General features: G+C 38.6%; 1 protein-coding gene across 1 annotated transcript in view; it reads left to right on the top strand.

Annotated features, from left to right (window-relative positions):
* LOC124594696 (dynein axonemal heavy chain 3) overlaps nucleotides 1-25457 on the top strand; it is a 1186267-nt gene that overhangs the window by 103376 nt on the left and 1057434 nt on the right. The window contains exon 10 of the mRNA XM_047133063.1: nucleotides 21572-21756. Coding sequence (XP_046989019.1) covers nucleotides 21572-21756 — 185 coding nt within the window. The remainder of the gene's footprint in view (nucleotides 1-21571; nucleotides 21757-25457) is intronic.

Here is a 25457-nt window from a genome sequence, read left to right as displayed (position 1 = left end):
GCTTGAAAGCAGAAACAAGTATTGTAGGGAGTAGGTCACATTTGTACTCTCTCTCTCTCTCTCTCTCTCTCTCTCTCTCTCTCTCTGTGTGTGTGTGTGTGAGTGTGTGTGTGTGTGTGTGTGTGATGCACATAGGCTGCAGCTTAAGCTGTGTGACCAAAGACGACACTGCCTGGAGCTGTGAATAAACGGTCACCAACTCAGTTCCCATCGGAACACAGCAACCACAGTTCCTATCCATACTAATGGTGGTGAAAATATACTCTAGACAGCTAATAGACATTGTACTGTGCCTGACAAATAAACATGCCCAAAATTAACATGTTTCAACTAAAGAGCACAGAGGAAATTTAAAATAAGTTGCTTCTTATAAGAAGCTGTGTCAGACTCAGAAAATAATGCCATCCTCTGATGTGCTGCAATCACGATTGCCAGCACTTGGCTCAGGATGCGGGTGTTAATCATTGGAGGAAGTCTGACAGCACAGCAGTATGTCACCTTGTCATCTTGCACCATCACGTGTTATCTCTCATGTGACAGTATTGTGTTGTCACATAGTGAGCTGACTTACAACAGGAGAGAATACGACTTCGAGACACACTTCCCAGCCAAATCAGTGTGTGCATCCAAGCTAGAGGGGATGTTAAGTGATCACATACTGCCAGATTCTTTTCTATCTATGGACAATCTGATGATGAATGCTGGCAAGTCACACTGAAATGGTTTTGTGATGGGTGCCACAAGAAGTTAGAAGAAGACAACTTGAGAATCCCAGGATATTAACTTCTATACATACTGTTTGAGAAGGCACAAGAGTAACACACTGTACCACGATACCACTGTTGAAGAGACACATTGTCCACCTGTGATACACTCGGCGATTGATGAGGAGTGGCAATAATTTGTTGTCTGTGAAATCACCAGTGTGGCCTGAGTGTACTTTTACTCCAGTCACAGTGATGTGTGGAAGTAGTTCTCAGTAGACTTCATAAGTGGCACTCATCCCAGTTGGCAAGTGGACTATTCCTCCAGCAAGAGGAGACACCTGATGCATGTGGTCTATGCCATATTTTAGTTAAGTGTATTGTGTTTATTGAAGAGTTCACTCCTATAGTAAGCTGCAGTAAACTGGATGAGTGTTGCATCTATTTTAAACATTTGTGTGGTGTCAGTAAGGCATCAGTTTTGTTCTGTATGACAGTGGGTGAGTGATATGGCAATAGGTAATTCTGGTAGAATGGAAAAAAAAAAAAAAATAGGAGTGAAGGTAATATCTCAATAAAGACAAGAGGTGATGAGAGATGTCAACAGGCACGCAAACAAGATGGCGAAGGAAGAGTATGAAAACCACACACACACACACACACACACACACACACACACACACACACACACACACACCTGCGCACCTAAATTATCTACATTTAACCAAAGTAACTGTATTATGTTTTTAAATCTGAATCATTTTATCTCATGACAATTACTGATCTTCTAACAACTTCAAAGGAAAAACTTTGTAAGTTCATCCACCCAACAAGAAATTTGTATAGGCACTAAGAAGTTCAAAATTGAGTACCATAAACTCAAACCAATTTCTATCTCATGCACTGTAGACAACCTCAAAGTGAAAGTCACAATAAAAAGATGTGTTGAATACATCAGCAATTGTTACACACAATGATACTTAGCCAGTAGCTTGGCAGCTGTTTGGAGGGGGGAAAGAGAAAAAATAGAAAATCTTTTTCCATGTAATTGCATTTGTGTTTTGGAATGCATTTGTTGTGACCAATACAAATTAAGGGAAAAAGAATCAGCTTTAATTCTCTATGATTACAATACATCGTTGTTGTTACTGTGGTCTTCAGTCCAGAGACTGGTTTGATGCAGCTCTCCATTCTACTCTATCCTGTGCAACTTTCCTCATCTCCCAGTAGCTACTGCAACCTACATCCTTCTGAATCTGTTTAGTGTATTCATCTCTTGGTCTCCCTCTACAATTTTTACCCTCCACACTGCTCTCCGATACTAAATGGGTGATCCCTTGATACCTACCAAGCTATCCCTTCTCCTAGTCAAGTTGTGCAACAAAATTGTCTTCTCCATGATTCTACTCAATACCTCCTTATTAGTTATGTGATCTACCCATCTAATATTCAGCATTCTTCTGTGGCACCACATTTCGAAAGCTTCAATTCTCTTCTTGTCCAAACTATTTATTGTCCACGTTTCACTTCCATACATTGCCACACTCCATACAAATAATTTCAGAAACGGCTTCCTGACACTTAAATCTATACTCGATGTTAACAAATTTCTCTTCTTCAGAAATGCTTTCCTTGCCATTGCCAGTTTACATTTTATATCCTCTCTACTTCGACCATCATCAGTTATTTTGCTCCCCAAATAGCGAAACTCATTTACTACGTTAAGCATCTCATTTCTTAATCTAATACCCTCAGCATCACCTGATTTAATTCAATTACATTCCATTATCTTCATTTTGCTTTTGTTGATGTTCATCTTATATCCTCCTTTCACGACACTGTCCATTCCGTTCGGCTGGTCTTCCAGGTCCTTTGCTGTCTCTGACAGAATTACAATGTCATCGGAAAACCTTAAAGTTTTTATTTCTTCTCCATGGATTTTAATTCCTACTCCGAATTTTTCTTTTGTTTCCTTTACTCCTTTCTCAATGTACAGATTGATAACATCAGGGAAAGGCTACAATGCTGTCTCACTCCCTTCCCAACCACTGTATCCCTTTCATGCCCCTCGACTCTTGTAATTGCCATCTGGTTTATGTACAAATTGTAAATAGCCTTTTGCTCCCTATATTTTACCCCTGCCACCTTCAGAATTTGAAAGAGAGTATCCCAGTCAACATTGTCAAAAGCTTTCTCTATGCTAGAAGCATAGGTTTGCCTTTGCATAATCTATTTTCTAAGATAAGTCGTAGGGTCAGTATTGCCTCACGTGTTCCAACATTTCTATGGAATCCAAATTGATCTCCCTGAGGTCGGCTTCTACCCGTTTTTCCATTCGTCTGTAAAGAATTCGTGTTAGTATTTTGCAGCTGTGGATTATCAAACTGATAGTTCGGTAATTTCACATCTGTCAACACATGCTTTCTTTAGAATTGAAATTATTCTATTCTTCTTGAAGTCTGAGGGTATTTCGCCTGTCTCATACATCTTGCTCACCAGATGGTAGAGTTTTGTCAGGGCTGGCTCTCCATAGTTTCGTCAGGGCTGGCTCTTTCAGTGCTATCAGTAGTTGTAATGGAATGTTGTCTACTGCCGGGGCCTTGTTTCAGCTTAGGTCTTTCAGTGCTCTGTCAAACTCTTCACACAGTATCATATCTCCCATTTCATCTTATCTACCTCCTCTACCATTTCCATAATATTGTCCTCAAGTACAGCACCCTTCTACAGACCCTCTATATACTCCTTCCACCTTTCTGCTTTCTCTTCTTTGCTTAGAACTGGGTTTCCATCTGAGCTCTTGATATTCATACAAGTGTTTCCCTTTTCTCCAAAAGTCTCATTAATTTTCCTGTAGGCATTATCTATCTTACCCCTAGTGTGATATGCCTCTACATCCTTACGTATTGTGGTCTGAGTCCGCATCTGCCCCTGGAACTGTCTTACAATTTAAAACCTGGTTCCTAAATCTTTGTCTTACCATTATACAGGGTGATTCAAAAAGAATACCACAACTTTAAAAATGTGTATTTAATGAAAGAAACATAATATAACCTTCTGTTATACATCATTACAAAGGGTATTTAAAAAGGTTTTTTTTCACTCAAAAACAAGTTCAGAGATGTTCAATATGGCCCCCTCCAGACACTCGAGCAATATCAACCCGATACTCCAACTCGTTCCACACTCTCTGTAGCATATCAGGCGTAACAGTTTGGATAGCTGCTGTTATTTCTCGTTTCAAATCATCAATGGTGGCTGGGAGAGGTGGCCGAAACACCATATCCTTAACATACCCCCATAAGAAAAAATCGCAGGGGGTAAGATCAGGGCTTCTTGGAGGCCAGTGATGAAGTGCTCTGTCACGGGCTGCCTGGCGGCCGATCCATCGCCTCGGGTAGTTGACGTTCAGGTAGTTACGGACAGATAAGTGCCAACCTTTTTCGTAGGACTCTCCATACAGTTGATTGTGGAATTTGCAGCTCTCTGCTAGCTCTGCGAGTCAATTTTCCTGGGCTGCGAACAAATGCTTGCTGGATGCGTGCTACATTTTCATCACTCGTTGTCGGCCGTCCAGAACTTTTCCCTTTGCACAAACACCCATTCTCTGTAAACTGCTTATACCAACGTTTAATACACCACCTGTCAGGAGGTTTAACACCATACTTCGTTCGAAATGGACGCTGAACAACTGTCGTTGAATCACTTCTGCCGTACTCAATAACACAAAAAGCTTTCTGTTGAGCGGTCGCCATCTTAGCATCAACTGACGCTGACGCCTAGTCAACAGCGCCTCAAGCGAACAAATGTACAACTAAATGAAACTTTATAGCTCCCTTAATTCGCCGACAGATAGTGCTTAGCTCTGCCTTTGGTCGTTGCAGAGTTTTAAATTCCTAAAGTTGTGGTATTCTTTTTGAATCACCCTGTATAATCTATCTGAAACCTTTGAGTATCTCCAGGCCTCTTCCATGTATACAACTTTCTTTTATCGTTCTTGAACCAAGTGTTTGCTATGATTAAGTTATGCTCTGTGCAAATTTCTACCAGGCGGCTTCCTCTTTCATTTCTTACCCCCATTCCGTATTCACCTACTATGTTTCCTTCTCTTCCTTTTCCTACTATCGAATTCCAGTCACCCATGACTATTAAATTTTCGTCTCCCTTCACTATCTGAATAATTTCTTTTATCTCATCATACATTTCACAGGAATATTTTACCCAAGAGGACGCCATCATCATTTAACCATACAGTAAAGCTACATGCCCTTGGGAAAAATTACGGCTGTAGTTTCCCCTTGCTTTCAGCCGTTCGCAGTACCAGCACAGCAAGATTGTTTTGGTTAGTGTTACAAGGCCATATCAGTCAATCATCCAGACTGTTGCCCCTGCAACTATTGAAAAGGCTGCCCCTCATCAGGAATCACACGTTTCTCTGGCCTCTCAACAGATACCCCTCCACTGTGGTTGCACCTACGGTACAGCTATCTGTATCGCTGAGGCACACTAGCCTCCCCACCATCGGCAAGGGCCATGGTTCGTGGGGGGTGGGGGACAATAAATCAAATAATTTAATTTAATTCCAAGTCAGTTGGTTATTTGTCTTGAAGTAAAAACTGCAGTCAACTGATGTGATTCTAGTACTTAACTTCAAATCTGTTGAAGAGGTATTAAAAAAGTAATCTTGTATCAAATTTTAATTAGTTTCTGTGCACAGGTGTATTTGATATACTTGATTAGATAAGTCAAAATTCTCTTTTGGAAGCTTTTTTTGATATGAATTCTACTTCAAATGCAATAACAATTCCATTTTCCTATTTGTCAGCTAACCCTTGAATCTGTAAACATAAAATGTCATCATGTGGAATCTTTTGTGATCTGTCTACATCATTCCACTGTACAGATGACAAAATTCTGCTTATGAAGGCTGGGCACAATGGCTTATATGATAAAATATGGATGTGGCTTGTATCATATCTAGATGACAGAAAGCAGAAGACAGTATTGAAAAATTCTGCAATGGCACCTACCTGCTCTGATTGGGGCACAGTGAAATGTGGAGTACCACAAGGCTCTGTGCTTAGTCCCTTACTTTTCCTAATCTTTATCAGCGAACTGCCATGGTGCATGACACTAAAAGCACACTTCACTTATCTGCAGATGACACAACCATTATGATAGAGAACGCAACCACTTACTTCAAATGGTCTGTCCCTCAATGTTAACAAGACTCATTTCATTCAGTTTCAGACAGAAACAAAAAACAGGAAATTATTGAAATGAAATGAAAGTGTGGTGACAATCCATGTGATGATGACGATGAAATCCCATACTCCTTGACAGAGTGTAGGAGACAATGTGGGAGACCTGCAATGCCATACTAGGCGAGGTCCTAGCAGAGGTGGTTCACCGTTGCCTTCCTCCAACCGTAAAGGGTGTGAATGATGATGATGATGATGATGATGAAGATGACACAACAACACCCAGTCCTCTCGAGGCAGGTGAAAATCCCTGACCCCGCCAGGAATCGAACCCGGGACCCCATGCTCGGGAAGCGAGAATGCTACCGCGAGACCACGAGCTGCGGACTCGACCCATCTAAAAGACTGAATTTGGCAGCATTTGCCATTCACTCAGTTTCATCTGTTTGTGACTTGGAAACAATCAAAGTTGCATACTTTCGATATTTCCATTCACTCATATTCCCATGACATACGGCATCGTGTTCTGGGGCACGAGCAAAGAGAGTCTTCATTACACCAAAGAGAATAATCGTAATTATGGGTACAGTGCCTCCTAGATGCTCTTGTGGAAATTTATTCAAGCAGATGGGGACCCTCACCATGGCATGCCAATACAGTCTGTTACTAATGTGCTTTGTGAACTAATCATACAGTTTACAAAACAGCGAATATCGTGATCGAGATGCAAGAAGTAAACAGGATCTTCAGAAAGATATAAAAAATCTCCACATGGTACGGAAAGGAGTACATTATTCAAGCATAAAACTATGTAATAAACTTCCAGTTCATGTTAAATCTGTGACTGGGAATATGACTGAATTAAAAAAACATCTGAAACTTAATCTTTTGATCAGCTCTTTCAATTCTTTACATGGATGTTCCTCCTCATTATTTATTTATACTACCCATCTAATTTTCAACATACTTGTGCAGCACCTCATTTCAAGAGCTACTATTGTCATGTTTTCAGAACTCGTTATTGTCTTATCTTTCACCTCCATACAAGCACACACTTCGTACACATACCTACAAAGAAGACTTCCTCAGAGTTAAATTTATATTAGATGTTAACAAATTCTTCTTTTACATCTACGTCTACATGGATACTCTGCAAATCACATTTAAGTGTCTGGCAGAGGGTTCATCAAACCACCTTCGCAATCCTCTATTATTACAATCTCGTATAGTGCGTGGAAAGAACAAACACCAGTATCTTTCCGTATGAGCTCTGACTTCCCTTATTTTATCTTGGTGACTACTTCTCTCTATGCAGGTCAGTGTCAACAAATTTCCACATTCAGAGGAGAAAGTTAGTGATTGGAATTTCGTGAGAAGATTCTGTCGCAACGAAAAACGCCTTTCTGTTTGTGATGTTCAGCCCAATTCCTTTATCATTTCAGTGACCATCTCTCCCATATTTCATGATAATACAAAACGTGTTGCCCTTCTTTCAACTTTTCTGATGTACTCAGTCAGTCCTATCTGGTAAGGATCCCACACCGCACCGCAGTATTCCAAAAGAGGATGGGCAAGCATAGTGTAGCCAGTCTCTTCAGTAGATCTGTTACATTTTTGAAGTGTCCTGCCAATAAAACACAGTCTTTGGTTAGCCTTCCCCACAACATTTTCTGTGTGTTTCTTTCAATTTAGGGTGACGGTAATTGTAATTCCTAGGTATTTAGTTGAATTTACGGCCTTTATATTTGACTGATTTATCGTGTAACCGAAGTTTAACGAGTTCCTTTTAGCACTCATGTGGATGACCTCACACTTTTCGTTATTTGGGGCCAACTGCCAATTTTCACACCATTCAGATATCTTATCTTAATTGTTTTGCAATTTGTTTTGGTCTTCTGGTGACTTTATTAGTCGATAAACGACAGTGTCATCTGCAAACAACCTAAGACAGCTGCTCAGATGGTCTCCCAAATCGTTTATATAGATAAGGAACAGCAAAGGGCCTATAACACTGCCTTGGGGAATGCCAGAAATCATTTCTGTTTTACTTGATGACTTTCTGTCAACTACTGTGAACTGTGACCTCTCTGATAGGAAGTCACAAATCCAGTCACATAACTGAGATGAAATTCCATAAGCATGCAATTTTACTATAAACTGCTTGTGTGGTACAATGTCAAAAGCCTTCTGGATATCCACAAATACAGAATTGATCTAAAATCCCTTGTCAATTGTACTCAACACTTCATGTGAATAAATAGCTAGTTGTGTTTCACAAGAACGATGTTTCCTAAACCCATGTTGACTGTGTGTCAATAGACCATTTTCTTTGAGGTAATTCATAATGTTTGAACACAATATATGTTCCAAAATCCTGCTGCATATTGATGTTAATGATATGGGCCTGTAATTAAGTGGATTATTCTTACTACCTTTCTTGAATATTGATGTTACCTGTGCAACTTTCCAGTCTTTGGATACGGATCTTTCATTGAGCGAACGGTTGTATATGATTGTTAAGTATGGAGCTAATGCATCAGCATACTCTGAAAGGAACCTAATTGGTATACAGTCTGGCCCAGAAGACTTGCTTTTATTAAGCAATTTAAGTTGCTTCACTACTCTGAGGATATGTACTTCTACCTTCATGTTACCAGCTGTTCTTGATTCGAATTCTGGACTATTTACTTTGTTGTCTTTTGTGAAGGCATTTCAGAAGGCTGCATTTAGTAACTCTGCTTTTGTAGCATTGTCTTCGATAGTATCTCCTTTTCTATTGCGCAGAGAAGACATTGATTGTGAAATGCTTTCCTTGCTATTGCCACTACGTTTTTATCTTCTGTACTCTGGCCACTATCATTTATTTTGGTTTCCAAGTAGCATAACTCATCAACTGCTTTTATTGTCTGATTTCCTAATATAACTCTGCAAAACATCATTATCACAGGGGATATTTCCAGACAGACCGATATACGCTATTGTCAGATCCTTTTACAAGAAAGGTGGTAACATATATTAACCAACCAGACTCACTACTTAGCTCCTTGAAGGTACTGGAAAATTTTTTCTGTGCAGAAACCATGACATCTCCCTTGAAATAACTTACTTAGGCAGTCTCAACCTAAACTTCAACAAGACTTCCCTTCATAACTTCTCTACATAACAATCTTCTCTACAAAACAGTCAACAAATAAAATAATATTCCCTATTCCTAGGTGTTTATGTTGAACTGGAAGTCACATATTACAAATGTGCTTCAATATTTTTACTTTGTAACTTCTGTTTGTGGGTTACAGGCACTCAACAATGTGGTTATCAGTGCCCATATGAAGTCAGTAGAAACAAATGTGGTTAAAATGCACAAATTGCAAGGAAATAGAAAAAAAGCCATCTTAGATGAAATCACACACTCTCTCTCCCCCCAGTCTTGCCTGTGATCACTTACACAATTATGTTAGCTGACATTGTGTAAGACAGTGTTAAAATTGTTCAGGTCTTCTAAAACTGTCAGGTAGTCTAAGTAAGGCAACAGGAAAACTAAAACAGATTCACAGGAATGTGTGGATGGCTGATCACTTGCAAAATACACTGGTGAGAGATGAAAATGTAAGAAATTTTACTTACATTTCCTGTGCTTTCATTCACTAATATCTTACGGCATCAATTCCTGGGATACTTCGTCATTGAGGAGAAACGCGTTTGTTGCCCACAAGTGTGCAAAGAGGATAATGTGTGGAGTCCACATTAGAACCTCTTGTTGACAGTTGGGCAGCCTTACAACAGCCTCATTGTATATTTACTCCTTGATAATGTTTGCAGTCAATCACAGTTTGGAAACAACAGTAGCATTCGTAAATACAATACTCAAAAGACAATTCAGTTACACTATCCATCATCCAGCTGTGGTGTGGCCAAGAAAGGAGTGAGATCATCAGTCATTCACTGATAAGTTCTTATGAAAATTGAAACGACATCTCTTTGTCAACTCCTTTTAACCCATAGAAGAATTTTTCAGTGTGTGCTAGTATGATTTTTGTGTTGTGTGTGTGTGTAACATGAGTTTGCAAGTCATTATCCATTAAACTAGAGTTCCTTGCTGTAAGGGATACTTTCTTGTCCCTTACACAAGTGGTAAAAGCTTCACTGGTCTCTAGAATGTGAACAGTCTCTCTTTGAGCTGTCACTGCTATACATGTCATACCCAAACCATGAAACACCTCCATCGGAGCTAAGTAACAAGTGGTAACAAAACGGATTAGTTCCTTGATCATCCTAAAACTACTTGTTACAATTAACCGTGAACCTCAGCACCCACATACATCATGCAATATCACACTTATTGCTGCCCCTTAGCCACTGTGCATAAGCATATGTTAGTGCTTGTCTCATCATCTCCAGAAATGCCAGATATGCATTGTTTTTACCTCTTACGTGTACAAAAAGGCCTACATGTTACCCCTTCAAACGTTCAGTATGTATTCAGAAGCTTCAGTAGACATTTCCTGTACTGTAAATTTTGAAGTTTGTAAATCAATCCAACCTTTAGCACCAGTGAGGGCACTGTCGCTGGGCAGTGTGGTCCTTCTGTCACCGTGACTGTGATGCGTGCATGGCAATACTATCAGTACGCTATGTAAGGCGGAGCAGAGAAGGTCTTCATTAGTTTTCGATGAATCACCTGAAGATGATTGACAGATACCCAGTTGAAACGTCGTGGAGTGAAGTTTTCAACGATTGTCTGCAATCCCAAAATTTCTTTGAACGTTTAAGTGATAATGTAAACTGTGTATCCATTTAAATCCTAATTCCATTGTTTTTTCTTGTTTATTCATCTTACCATTTATGTGGGAGCTGAAACTTCTTATTGACAAGTCTTTTTGCTTTAGTCTGGATTCCATCGTATCTAATGTAGATTCAATTTGTGAAAATTTATTATCCGTAACACCAGAGTTGTGTTTTAAGTGAGTGAGTCTATTATTGATATGGTGAATTCATTTAATACTTCAGCATAAATTCTTCAACTGACATATAGCATCCTTCCAAATTGTAAATGAATTTCAATCTCATGTGGAAATATCTATAGGCCTGTGATCACAAAATCACGACACTTCATTTTGTAAATTAAGATTTTGTTTTGCACCTGTTGAACAGTGCTGCTATTGGCAGATGTTCACTGTGTACTGGTGTCATCAGCCGTAGCTCTCATCACCGGATGCGGGCTAAACTGCTGTTGGCAGGTGGCAACAGCTCACTGTGTTGTGTTGGCTGCTGTTCTTGTAGCTGTTGTCACTGGTTGCTGGAAGCATTGCCTCGTAGCAGTTTGTTGCCCATTACCAGCTTGTTCTCAGTTACAGGGTGGCAATTATTTAACTATATGAAAAAAAAAGAATTAGTTGCAGACTACTGCAAGAACACATTTTATTCAACATATAAACATCACTACTGATTTTGGGATTTAGGTTATGACATGTTTGATATGCCTGCCATCATTAGCGATGATATGGTGTGGACGAACAGTGAAATTCTGCATGACCCACTAAAGTGTCGGAACATCGATGCTGTCGATGACCTCCGGGATGGCTGTTTTAGCTCAGCAATAGTTTTAGGGTTATTGTTGTACACCTTTCTTTGATATGGCCCCAGAAAAAGGAGTCGCATGTGTTGAGATCTGGAGAATATCGTGGCAAATCGAGGCTCGTGCCAGTGGCCTTTGGGTACCCCAGAGCCACAATGTGGTACCCAAAGTGCTCCAGGAGGACATCACTCTCCTGCTTCAATGAGATCGAGCTCCGTCTTGCACGACACATATCTTGTTGAAATCAGGGTCACTTTGGATAATGGGAATGAAATTATCTTCCAAAACCATCACATACTGTTTGGTAGTCACCATGCCAGCAAGGAGTATCACACTGATTATTCTGTGATTGGACATTGCACACCACACAGCTACATGTTGAGGATGAAGAGACTTCTCAATTGCAAAATGCTGATTGTCAGTCGCCCAAACATGCCAAGTTCGCTCACTGACGAACCCATCCAAATGAAAGGGGTCTTCATCACTAATCCAAACCGTCCGTATAATTCCCGTCATGCCCCATGGCAACTGTGCTGTTTGAACATTGTAACACAAACGGTTCAAAAGTATTGACGATTTTAAGTCATACAGTTAAATAATTATCACCCTGTATTCGTAGTGCAAGCTGTGTTGCATTGTAGTGATGCCGATTTACATCACGCTTATGCCAGTGGCGTCTCTTGGGAGTGTGCGAGTCACGTGCCAACATCTGAATAAAATTAGGAAATTATGATATTCTTAGTCAGTATAAAGAATATTCGTCCTTGAGTGCCTCAACTCAACTGTCTGCCACTATCCTAACCCCTGGTAGTATTTAATGCTCTAACTAGGTGCCAAGGCATTGGCACGGGTACGCCGCTGAATCCCTCGCTGTGCGAGTGCCACTGCACATGCGTCAGCTCTGTCCACTGATCAGCCTGACTGCAGCCAGGATGTTATTTCTTTTGTCAACGGCTCGGCACATTGCTGGCTGGCTGGCTGGCTGACTGCTGTTGTGTTGCTTATGTCTTGTGCTTCTTAAGTATGAGAAGTTTCCAGTAGTTTGGAAATGGGTAATGAAAGCATTGTGGAGAAACTATTACACAGTCTTTTTTCATCACTACCTTACACAGAGAAGAAACATATTATTGACAGTGGCAGATCATGTCCTAACATAACAGTACCAACATGTGTAAAGTGGCAATTTCATAATGGGTTGTATGAGTTATGGGGGTCTTAACATGTAATTTTCTTGGTTAAACTTTTTTTTTTTTTATACACGTCTCCAAGAATGATGAGTTTGCACCACAATTTTCGACCTATACTGGGTCACGACTAGGGAACACATTTTGCGTTTAATGACGAGGGACTGGGAGCCTCCCAACACTTAATGATATTTAGCCACACAAATGAGTTCCCTCTGATTTTCAGTAATCGTTTAACACTTATTTCACTGTTAAGTTGATACATTGTTGTCGTTCTAAGCAACAGAGGTTCCTCGTCTGAAACTCGGTCGTGGACTGACTTCTCTCTTGACCAAAACCCAGGCCCTTATATATCCTCACAATAATAGGCACTGAAACTATAATTGTTCAATGTTTAATTTTCAGAGAGTACTATTAAAACTTAACTCATTCAATTAACTGAATACATCAAAAAATTCGTTCCTTTTAACAGTTTCTTCTACTACAAGGGTTAGGCCAAATTATTTGCTTGAATGATGAAATTAACAGATACAGTTAAACAAACAATACTTTATACAAAACTGGTAATTACTTTGGAATTAAGGGCGGGCGTTGCTAACATGTTTTTGAATAGAGCTAAATAAATGCTTTAAGATTACTAATATTTTGTCGTCCAAATTTTTATAATTAGTACAGAATTTATGTTTGTTTACACATCAACAATAGAATTTAGGTTACGAAACAATTACTGATTTCACCCTATAGTGAAAGGTACTAACTAGGAATAGTGAAAATAAATTAGAAAAACAATTACATACATAAAACTAAGCACAAATTAGATCTGGTGTTAATTCTTTAAAACTGAGCCCCAACCTTTTAAAACTGAGCCCGAACCTTTTAAAACTGAGCCCCAACCTTTGTCTATTATGAAAATGCAAATTATATTCACGTATGTTAATGGTAATTATTTAAAATTAAAAAAAAGTGAATTTAAGGGTCAGATTTCAAAACAAGAGGGGAACTAAAATTATCACAGCTTGCTTCATCACATCACCCCCTCATTGGATTGACCAGATTGATATTTCAAATAGCTAAATAGGCAGTTAAGTGACCACAAGTGATGCCATAAATTGGGTATAAAATCTATACACAAAAAAAATATTACATAAGAAATCTTATCAAAACTACAGTACGTATTTTCAAATTTTAGCTTATATTATGAACTGGCCATACGAAAATCCCCTTACAAAATATTCACATACAGTGTATTATACATTTACATAAACTATCTACAAGCTATTCTGTTATTAAAATTGATGCATCTTCATCATAAATGAGGTCCTTTTTGGGTAAGCAAAGATACCTATCACTTGTGCAAGTCCTGTCTTGCTTGACAAAGACAAAAAATTTCAATTGCTTAATGTTTAGTATATTTCATAAGCACTTTTGCACTTTTAATGAGCTTTTACACACTTTCTCAGCAAGCTGTTCACGCCTTCAACGGGTCCAAGCGGCAGTTTGCAAGGAAATGCACTACGATCAGTTCCGTTGGAGGTGGCTCTGTTCCACCACAGTACATGAAAAAAATGAGGCAAAATACTGTACTTTAGTACACTTACTTTTAGACTTTTTCTTCTAACTAAAAGAATATGTTTAACACTGATGGCATAAATAAATACATAGTTTTCATAACATTACAATAATGAGCACTAAATTTGACTACAGTACGAAAGGTGTGGACTAGAAGAAAGTTTAAATCAAGTGCATATTACACTACAAAACATTACTCGTAAGTCATAACTGTCTGAAACTGGTTAAACTTGAAAGACTCTTTTTTCTTTCCCACTTGCAAAATATCATCTAAAATATGTGCATTACCTCTAGTAAAAACTCAAGATGTGTAGTAGTATAGATTTACTAATCATTACTTTATGAAAAAAAGAATAGAGTCAACATCACATAAATTAATTACTATCATCAGTCAACTAGCAACTTTGTTGTTCTTTTTTACAGTATTGCCACTTTAAGCTCATAGTTCCTCAGAACACAAATATAAGTTTTCAGATAACCTATATATCCAATGATGCAGCATTATATGACTTGTAAATGTTGCTCTTTCTGTTAAGCTCTCATGCCCAGCTGCAGTGTCATGAATGAATTGGACAACATACACAGTACCCAGTGTTGCCTACTTCTCAATTAGATCATCATTACAGTTACACCACATTTGTTTGTATATAGTTACCTTTTTCATTAATTATGTCTGTCACCTCCATTATTTCACTTACCTTTCTTACCTCGTTAGCTAGTGGAGTGCATTCTCAAAAAATATCCCTACTGCAGAGACAGGCTCGCTAACCATTATGACCCTAATACATTCCACAAACATTACTCCAGGCAACTATGTTTAAAGTTGTAAATTCTTAACGTTAATCAAGGCTGTACCGTGACACAATTCTGTAGGTTAATAGTTACCTCCATATACTGATTGCACTGAACACAAAGACTTTTATTATAACACAATTAATATTAAGATCTTGTATTTAAGATGGTTTTTAATGCATTTGCCTTTGCTGCTGCACCAAATTATGCTAATTTCACACATGAGCTGATTGCTTCAGATGTTAATTATCCTCCACATGTGCTGACACCTTTCATTTTCTGTTTAACGTACCTTTTTGATGGAGATAAATTCTTTAACTATGGTACAACTTTATTTTCTTCCACCCTCTTATTCCCTTACTTATCACTAACATATTGTAATATATACAAATGCACACACATAGAAACACTGGAGAATTGTTTTCTAAAATATTTCTATACTGAAGAATCCTACTGTACCAAATTACATGAAAGTCGAAGATAGAATGTTTGTGATTCACTTATAAACTACAGATAGGTTAGGAGAAGAGGTTGACTGTCTCAGGAAACACGAAAAATGAGACAGACAGCTGGGCTACATTATCGCCACATAATGAATTCGACACAGTGTTGAACCCCCTGTTTGCTAATTGCACAAGAAATTAGTCCCAAATATTACATCAATACTGAGATTTTGAATCACCGACAAATTGCACTCCAACAACTGTCCTGCCAGTTCCACAGTTAATAGTCCATCTTGTTTGACACTCTTTGATAGCTTGACAGTAGCACTTTAATTTTTATTCCAGAAACATGCATTACTCTGTGTTGTTAATAGATTCAAAAAATGCCTATGAAATACGTTTCAAATCACTACCACTGTCCAGTAAACATTTTACATGCATACCTTGTACACTTGCTGTTATTGCAGGATGCCACACTTACTTTTTACTTACCATCTGACCTTCTTCATATGACAAATCCTCATTGATCCTTTCCCTGGATGAACTATCATCCTGCTTATAAAACTGATTATCAGACACAGTCAAATGACAGAAAGCATGGTCCTCTTCCTCATTACCACTCTCAAACTCTAACTCTTCATTAGGCCTAACACTATCCTCTTTTATTCTTTCTTTACTTACCACATGGCCACCATTATCAATCATAAATTCAAATAACTCATCTTCATCACTATAGATTCGTCACTGCTATCCTCATTACAACTACTATCAGAAACAGACCCACTCACTCTTTCACTGTCCTCAAATACTTTGCTAATAAGTTGATCCTTGTCTCCAGTATTAGACCACAAAGCAAAACATCTGAATTCCTTATGTTCTCTTAAAAAATATAAGATCCATTTTGACAATTTGGACATCCTGAACATCATCAACATAGTCTGTTTCATCACTTTATTTTATTACAATAAGTTCCTTCTCACCTTTTATGGGATAAACTTCGCTACCCACACTATCTTTCAAGATCTCACTAGAATTAGAAATTACACTCGTCTTACTGCTATAATTTACATTACCATTGATTACAGCACATTTATATACAAGTGGCTCTTCATCACTACGTGCTTGAGTGCGAGCAAGAACTGGACCATTATCTGGTTTAAATGGTTTGATCGAGAATTAAAGTCATCTCCTCAATTTCTTTTGCTTGAATTTCTCCTACCATTTCCATGCCCATTCTGGCTATCCGCCACCCAACGATTCCTTGAATTTCTACTATAAGTAGTCCTCTTCAGTCTATTTACCTGAAATTCTCTCCCTGATTGATTATTGTCATCAAAAGTCCTCCTACGATCTTCCCCTGAGGGCTTCTCCCTCTCCACTTTATCAGCATAATTCAAGAAATCACTAATATTACACCAAGGGGCAGGTACAAGCAATTCTCTAACTCTCTGAGGCAACTTAGTTTCTAAACCCGTAATTATTGATTCACTACCTAGCTCTTTGTTCAACTATTTCAGTTTGTTTATCCAAAACTGACTGAAAACTTTCACAGTACCCTTCCTAGAGTCAAATCTCTCTCCTCCCCAAAATTCACTCATAATTCTCTGCTTCTTATCTTTGGACCAATATCAATCTAAAAATGCTTTCTCAAAGTTTTGCCATGAAGTACAACTATCAGCTACCTGAGCTGCCCATCCATAAGCATCCCCTTTCACGAAACCTCTCACAAATTACGTTTTCTTTTTGTCATTCCACGTTTCAGGCAAATCATTAAATTCCCCATAAGGTTCAAAATTATTAAATTTCTTACAACTAACAAATGAAGGACTGTTTGAGACACTACATACCCTATGTTTTAGATTTTGTACCTCTTCCACCTTTTTCTCTATTTCAGCCAATTTTGAATCTACTTTTTTTTATTTAATTTTGCCAGTTTTTCTTCTACCACTACTTCAAACTTGGTTTCTATTTCCATTTCAAAATCATTTTTAATTTGATTGATTTAGTTCTCAACTTTAACCCTGTTTTCAGCCCAAAATTTCCTGGCTGCTTTGACTTCATCTTTACACTGTTTTTCAGAAGCCTCCACCCTCCTACTATAGTCATCACAGAGTTTCTGTTCTACACATTTATTACTCATTAATGTTAATTTGTCATTAGTGTTATGTACAACTTCATTTATCTTTTCATCACAATCTTTCCCTACAGCCTCAACCTTCTTATTTAATTCTGAAAGGCTACCTTAATTTCCTTTTTAATTTCTTTCTTCAGTTCATCTTTTAAGCTAGTCATATCGGTTCTAATACTACTGATGTCATCTTTTGTACACATATTACTTAAACTACTCATCATTTGCCTTAACACCGCTCCCATGTTTCCATCTGCCATAAACTTTTGCTCTTGGTGACTTTTGCTTCTAGGTTCCTCCTCCTTAACCTTAATGATCTCACCCACTTCAGTACTGTTTCATCTATTTCGCTCGCCTCACCGTACACTATAGATGATGCTTGTATCATTTCATCTACAATAGGATTTTTGTCCCCATCATTCAATGTTACATTCATGTCAGATTGATACGCACCAGTCGCACTTATGTCATTCCATTCTGTTCATTTATCAACTTAACCTTTACATCTTTGTCCTGAGTCTCACTGTCTTGTTCGTTAAGGCTACTCATTGTGTATCACTTAATAAAAAACAGGTTTTGAAATGAATTACTTTTTTTTTCACTCTTCTGCTGCCGGTGCTGTTGTAATTGTCTGCATGGCTGCAGCAAGCTGTAATTCTCTTGATGAGGTGTCTTGTTTATCTTGGTCAGCTGTGTCCACCAGTGTGCTGATTGGCTGCTCCTGTGCTCTGCGGCTGTTTCCATAGAATCCGCTTGCTGATTGGCTGCTGCACCTACTTCATTATGAAACGCCAGTGCTTATTGGCTGTATCATCTCTTCCATTTAAAAATGTACTGTAAACCACTCGAGTTCACACTTCACTGTCAATGTTCATGAGTTCTAGTTTATTGTGACCACATACAATAGTCCTCACCTGGGGTACCACATGTAGCGGTTCTGCCTGCTTTATTTATTTCGTTTGTTTTCCCCAGTGCCGACATATTGGCTGAAAAATGGGGTTTGTAATCCCGACATTGACTACTGTAAATAATGTAGCCGACAGGTGCACAGTTGCGTTCTACAGTACTTTAATTTCACTGTTTATCCCCCCCCAAAAAAAAGATACACAGTTATTTCGCCAGTGCACTGTTGTTTAACTTTTGATAAGTCTAATTAATAGTTTGCGGGCGAACATCCACATGCTGCTACAATAGTTTACTGTCGAACATCTACGAGCAGTAAAAACGTAACCACGAAGTTCACACGTCTTGGACAATAGAAAGGTACATATGAAGCAGATACTGTCATTGTTTTTACACATGGCCTAATTGTTTAAAACTTATTCCACAGTTACGTTGAAGCATTGTTGTTGATGTAACCGACACAGGTTTCTCGTCTGAAACTCGGCTGCGGCATGACTGTCTCGTGACCAAAAATTGGGCCCTTATATATCATCACAATAATAGGCCCTGAAACTACACATTATTTAAAGTTAAATTTACAGAAATAACAATTAAAATTTAACTCATTAAATTAACTGAATACATCGAAAAATTCTGTCTTTTTAACAGTTTCTTCTACTACAAGGTTTAGGCCAAATTATTTGTTTAAATGATGAAATTAACATACATTGTTATGTAGACAATACATTTGACAAAACTGTTAATTACATTGGAATTAATGAAGGGCTGGCTTTGCTAACATGTTTTCGAATAGAGCAAAATAAATACTTTAAGATTACCAATACTTTGTCTTTCAAATGTTTATAATTAGTACAGAATTTATATTTGATATAATAGAGGGAAACATTCCACGTGGGAAAAATGTATCTAAAAACAAAGATGATGTGACTTACCGAACGAAAGCGGTGGCAGGTTGATAGACACACAAACAAACACAAACATACACACAAAATTCTAGCTTTCGCAACAAACGGTTGCTTCGTCAGGAAAGAGGGAAGGAGAGGGAAAGACGAAAGGAAGTGGGTTTTAAGGGAGAGGGTAAGGTGTCATTCCAATCCCAGGAGCGGAAAGACTTACCTTAGGGGGAAAAAAGGACGCGTATACACTCACACACACACACACACACACACACACACACACACACACACATATCCATCCGCACATATACAGACACAAGCAGACATATTTAAATATGAGAGAGTCATCTTTCGCCCTCCTTCCAAAATTTCATCACTGGTGGGATCCGTTAAAGATGACCTGGACCTGCATAAGCCAGGTGTTTACAAAATTCCGTGTGAATGCGGCAAATCATATATAGGGCAAACAACACAAACTGTGCAGGAACGCACTGTGGAACACCAACGGGATACTCGCCTTCTCCAACCCACCAAGTCCGCAATCGCCGAACATTGTATTTCCACAGACCATTCCATGAATTACAACAACACAAAAATTTCGGCCCATACATCAAACCTTTGGAGCTCGATTATCAGTGAATCTGCGGAAATAAGATTGTCTGACAACGAGACTCTCATCAATTGAGATAACGGTTATCAGCTAAACCCTGCTTGGAATCCTGTTATAGAGAAACTTCGTAGTTGATGTAGTTATCTGCTTAAAGATGGAAATCGACCTGATACTGATACGCCAGCCTTTCACAGTGGAGGTTACGAGGCGCACCGCACAGAGCCGTTATGAACGCGCACGCTGAGCAGCGTATGCGCAATGTCACCTCAGTATGGCTTTAAATAGCGGAGCTCAGCACGTTCTCGCCAGTACTACTACAGTGGCACTCTGTGCTGAACTATCGTGGCAGGACGTTACTGATATCCGGCAGTTCTCCCGTGTTTTTATGGAACAAAAGAGGCACTATTTGAGGTTGAATGCTTTAGATGGAGCAGATGAAACTTATATAGATATGAGCGAAACATCAGGCCGGGATGACTTTTGCCTGGCATTGTATTCCCATACACTCTTCTGCTATTTCAGCCCTCCCTTCCCCTCACTTTCCCCATATTCATCTCATGTGTTCCACTTGTTCAGTTCCTGTAGGCGCCTCTCAGCACAAATAATATACTGTGATTGATTTATTTTTATGTATTTTATTATTTGAATGCCATATAATTAAGTAAACAGTTTCATTGTTATTCAATCCTGAACTTTGTGTTTTAATAATTGAATCTGGTCATTATGCAATTGTATGTAATGGATATGATTGCTTTCACATAAGATGGAGAAGAGAGGTGTTAAGAATGATACCCAAAGTAGATACACTTGGATCAGAGGGCTGCACAATTCGAGCTGCCTTTGGGGATACAGGCACAGGAAACAACTGATTCAAGTGTGTGTATTTGTTTCTGATTCTTAAACAAGTTAAGTTATTGACTTCCGCTGTATTGCTTCTCTTTGTGGCCACCCTTCTATCGAAGAAAGATTTGTTTTGCTCTTGTTCTAGACAAAGTGGTTGATATAATGTACTGTTAGATAGTGTGGAATTTTTCAGTGATTTATGCTCACCTGTATGTTACTGGTATGATATTGAATAAGTACTTACTTGTGCCAGTGTTGTCTATGCAGAACAGTAACTATAATTCAAGGAAGCAGGTCAATATTTTCTTTGGGAGTCTGCTAACTTTTTTGGCACGGTTTATGAGAACCAAATGACAGATGTCCAGTGACAGCTGTTTCTCTTAATCTGTTCTGTTAATCTATTTAGTACCGAAGAATGCCTGTGGAAACTAATCTGTTTACGTTCATCAATTGCTTTGGAGTTGTGTTGACTTGTTAATGATAATTCACAAAAATTGTCAGCTATTAAGTAGATACAATGTATGGGACTTGATTTTTGAAACTACATAACTATAGTGAAAATTAGCATTTTAATTATACCATTGGCCATTTTAAATTGTTTGAATAAATGTAAAAGAGCTGTCCATAACATGAATACCGGTGTAGTGGTTATGGTACATTTTCTTAATACTTTGTTAAAAAATCTTGTGCTGTTTGAATGTGTTTAACAGAAATTTGTTATTTCAGAATATGTGCTGTTTTTGATGAGATGTCTGATAGAGTCCGAGAAATGCCTAAGACAACAGCAGAATTAGTAGAGCTAAATAACTACATAATTGAGTGCAGAGATGTTACGATGTTTAATTTGAAAGAGCAGATTCGTATATCAGCAGAGAATGTACTCTTTCTGATGGATCATGCTATTCTTTCAGGTAAACCCATAATATGCTATATTCAAAGAATTTGATTGATTGATTGATTTATTTATTTTCATTTAAATGTCACACTTTAAAACTGCAGCAAAAGTAAACATCTTCAAAATATCTTCAGAGTAGCTCTTGAATATCATACCATATTCCACAAAAGAAAAAGGTGTATTATAGAACTAAAACACTATTAAGGCAAGCAGTCTTTTCATGTGGATGTTTATAAATCTCAAGAAAATGTCTGTAAAGTGTTTTAAATATTTTTTGCAAGAGGTGGTTGCCAAAATTCATCATCATGGGGAAGGCAAAGACAGTTTTTCCTTCTTGGTCTTGGACCAAATTGAAATGGTGCCTGTCATAAATGACTTCAGTTGATAGAATGTTAAAAAATAAATAATGGTAAAATATTTGTTATTTTGTGACTGATAGGATCAGTGAATCGAAGCCACGTCATTGAATGTTAATGACTTGTGTAAGACTTGCAAAAGTTTTCAGTCAAGGCCACTTTTCAATTAGTTGTTCAGATTATTTTTGAGTTGATTTGATTTTGATTTGATTTGATTTTAACAGGGAAGCTAAAACAGCTTATGTATAACCCACCACTGCCCACACTGAAACTACGTTTATTGTGCAGTATTGCTCCCTGTATGTCTAGTAAAGCCAACCAAAGCCATTAAATAGTGCCCTCTACCAGTTTTTTGTTGGACACAATTTGTTCAGGTCTAGTTGTCCCGAAGATTCTGTATCTTGTACGCTCCAGTGCCATGCATTCAAAGATTAGGTGTGATGCAGTTTCTTCACCCTCATCATAGATCCTGCATTTAGGGTCCTCTTCCGTTATACCCATTGTGTGTAGGTGTTTTTTTAAAATTCCCATGGCCGGTTATCGGTCCTGTCATGAGTTTGATCTCTTTCCTGTTCAATCCCAGGATTACAGAGTTTCTTTTAAAACATGGCATCATTACCTTACCATGTTTTTGTTTATGGACCTTGGTCCAATATCCTACATGCTGTTTCCTAAGCCAATTCTGTAATTCTAATTTGATCATAGCCTTGCTGATTGTCAGGACAGGTTCCGGTCCAATGAATGGAGTTGTTGCCCCCATCCTAGCCAATCTGTTGGCTTGTTCATTGCCACAGATCCCTGAGTGGCCAGGGACCCACACTAGGTTTTCCCTATTGCTTCCCCCTAGATCCACCAGAACCATGTGGCATTCTGCAACAATCTTAGATCTTCTTGCAGGAGCTGGCAATGATTTCAGGGGTGCCTGGCTGTCTGAATAGACATGGATGCTATGGCCCTTGTAGCGCCTATACATATTCTCCTCCACACATGCCCGGATTGCAGTAATTTCAGCTTGGAATACAGAGGCCAGTTTTCCGCAGTTATTATATTGTAAGGCTTTTCGAAGCAGTTGGGAGTTATTATATAGTCGGCAGGCATTTACCCAGGCATTCCTATATTTTCCTCACTCACTATTTTAGTGTGTGAGTCTGGATATCTGGATGAGACCCAGTTTTTGCCAGTTTTAAGTCTGTGTGCCCCATATGCTGCCTCCATCTTGACCCAAAAGTGTAGTGGAGGCACGTCCAGCATGGCTTCCATTCCAGCAGTTGGTGTGCTGTTAATTCTGCCTGTTACGGCTGAAAGCAAGGGGAAAGTACAGCCATAATTTTTCCCAAGGGCATGCAGCTATGCAGCTTTACTGTATGGTTAAATGATGATGGCGTCCTCTTGGGTAGAATATTCCGGAGGTAAAATAGCCCCCATTCTGATCTCTGGGTGGGGACTACTCAGGAGGACATTGTTATCAGGAGAAAAAAAACTGGCGTTCTACAGGTTGGAGTGTGGAATGTCAGATCCCTTAATCGGATAGGTAGGTTAGAAAGTTTAAAAAGGGAAAGGTTGCGTTAAAGTGAGATGTAGTGAGAATTAGTGAAGTTCGGTGGCAGGAGGAACAAGACTTCTGACCAGGTGAATACAGGGTTATAAATACAAAATCAAATACGGGTAATGCAGGAGTAGGTTTAATAATGAATAAAAGAATAGGAATGCGAGTAAGCTACTACGAACAGCATAGTGAACGCAATATTTTGGCCAAGATAGACATGAAGCCCGTGCTTACCATAGTAGTACAAGTTTATAATGTCAAATAGCTACGCAGATGATGAAGAGATTGATAAAATCTATGATGAGTTAAAAGAAATTATTCAGGCAGTGAAGGGCGACTAAAACTTAATAGTCATTGGTGACTGGAATTCGATAGTAGGAAAAGGAAGAGAAGGAAACGTAGTAGGTGAATATGGAATGGGGGTAAGAAATGAAAGAGGAAGCCACCTTGTGGAAATTTTCACAGAGCATAACTTAATCATAGCTGACACTTGGTTCAAGGATCATGAAAGATGCTTGTATACGTGGAAGAAGCGATGAGATACTTGAAGGTTTCAGATAGATTATATAATGGTAAGACAGAGATTTAGGAACCAGGTTTTAAATTGTAAGACATTTCCAGGGCCAGATGTGGATTCTGACCACACTCTGTTGGTTATGAACTGTAGATTAAAACTCAGGAAACTCCATAAAGGTGGGAATTTAAGGAGATGGGACCTGGATAACCTGACAGAACCAGAGGTTGTAGAGAGTGTCAAGGAGAGCATTAGGGAACGATTGACAAGAATGGGGGAAAGAAATACAGTAGAAGAAGAATGGTAGCTTTGAGAGATGAAATAGTGAAGGCAGCAGAGGATCAAGTAGGTAAAAGGATGATGGCTAATAGAAATCCTTGGGTAACAGAAGAGATATTGAATTTGATTGGTGAAAGGATGGAACAACCATGTCTCCATTCTGGCTACCCTTCCTGTTTTCCTTTCCCTGTTGCTTCATAACCTGGGTTGTGAGTAACTGAATCTACTTTCCCTTCTTCCCTTTCTTTCCCCTCTCCTCCCTGATGGAGGAACATTTGTTCCGAAAGCTAGGAACGTAAATTTTCGGTTCTGTTTTTTGTGTATCTATCGACTGTACTGAGCTGAGGTAAGTACTGGCCAGCCCCTCTATCTCTTTGTTAGTATTTGGGATACTTTCTTTCAAATTCTTAAGGTGCCAGGGGTAAAATACAGGGAGCAAAAGGCTATTTACAATTTGTACAAAAACCAGAGGGCAAATCAGGAGTTGAGGGGCACGAAAGGGAAGCAGTGGTTGGGAAGGGAGTGAGACAGGGTTGTAGCCTATCCCCAATGTTATTCAGTGTGTATAATGAGCAAGCAGTAAAGGAAACAATAGAAAAATTTGGAGTAGGAATTAAAATCCATGGAGAAGAAATAAAATCTTTAAGGTTCGCCGATGAGATTGTAATTCTGTCAGAGACAGCAAAGGACCTGGAAGAGCAGCTGAACGGAATAGACAGTGTCTTGAAAGGAGGATATAAGATGAACATCAACAAAAGCAATACAAGGATAATGGAATGTAGTCGAATTAAATCAGGTGATGCTGAGGGAATTAGATTTGGAAATGAGACACTTAAAATAGTAAATGGGGTTTGCTATTTGGGGAGAAAAATAACTGATGATGGTCAAAGTAGAGAGGATATAAAATGTAGACTGCCAACGGAAAGGAAAGCGTTTCTGAAAAAGAGAAATTTGTTAACGTCAAGCATAGATTTAAGTGTCAGGAAGTCGTTTCTGAAAGTATTTGTATGGAGTGTAGCCAT

Source organism: Schistocerca americana, chromosome 2 (genome assembly GCF_021461395.2).
Source record: "Schistocerca americana isolate TAMUIC-IGC-003095 chromosome 2, iqSchAmer2.1, whole genome shotgun sequence".
In the NCBI taxonomy this organism is placed as follows: domain Eukaryota; kingdom Metazoa; phylum Arthropoda; class Insecta; order Orthoptera; family Acrididae; genus Schistocerca; species Schistocerca americana.
Note: the sequence above shows the minus strand (reverse complement) of the source record. Positions and strands in the feature narration are given on the sequence as shown.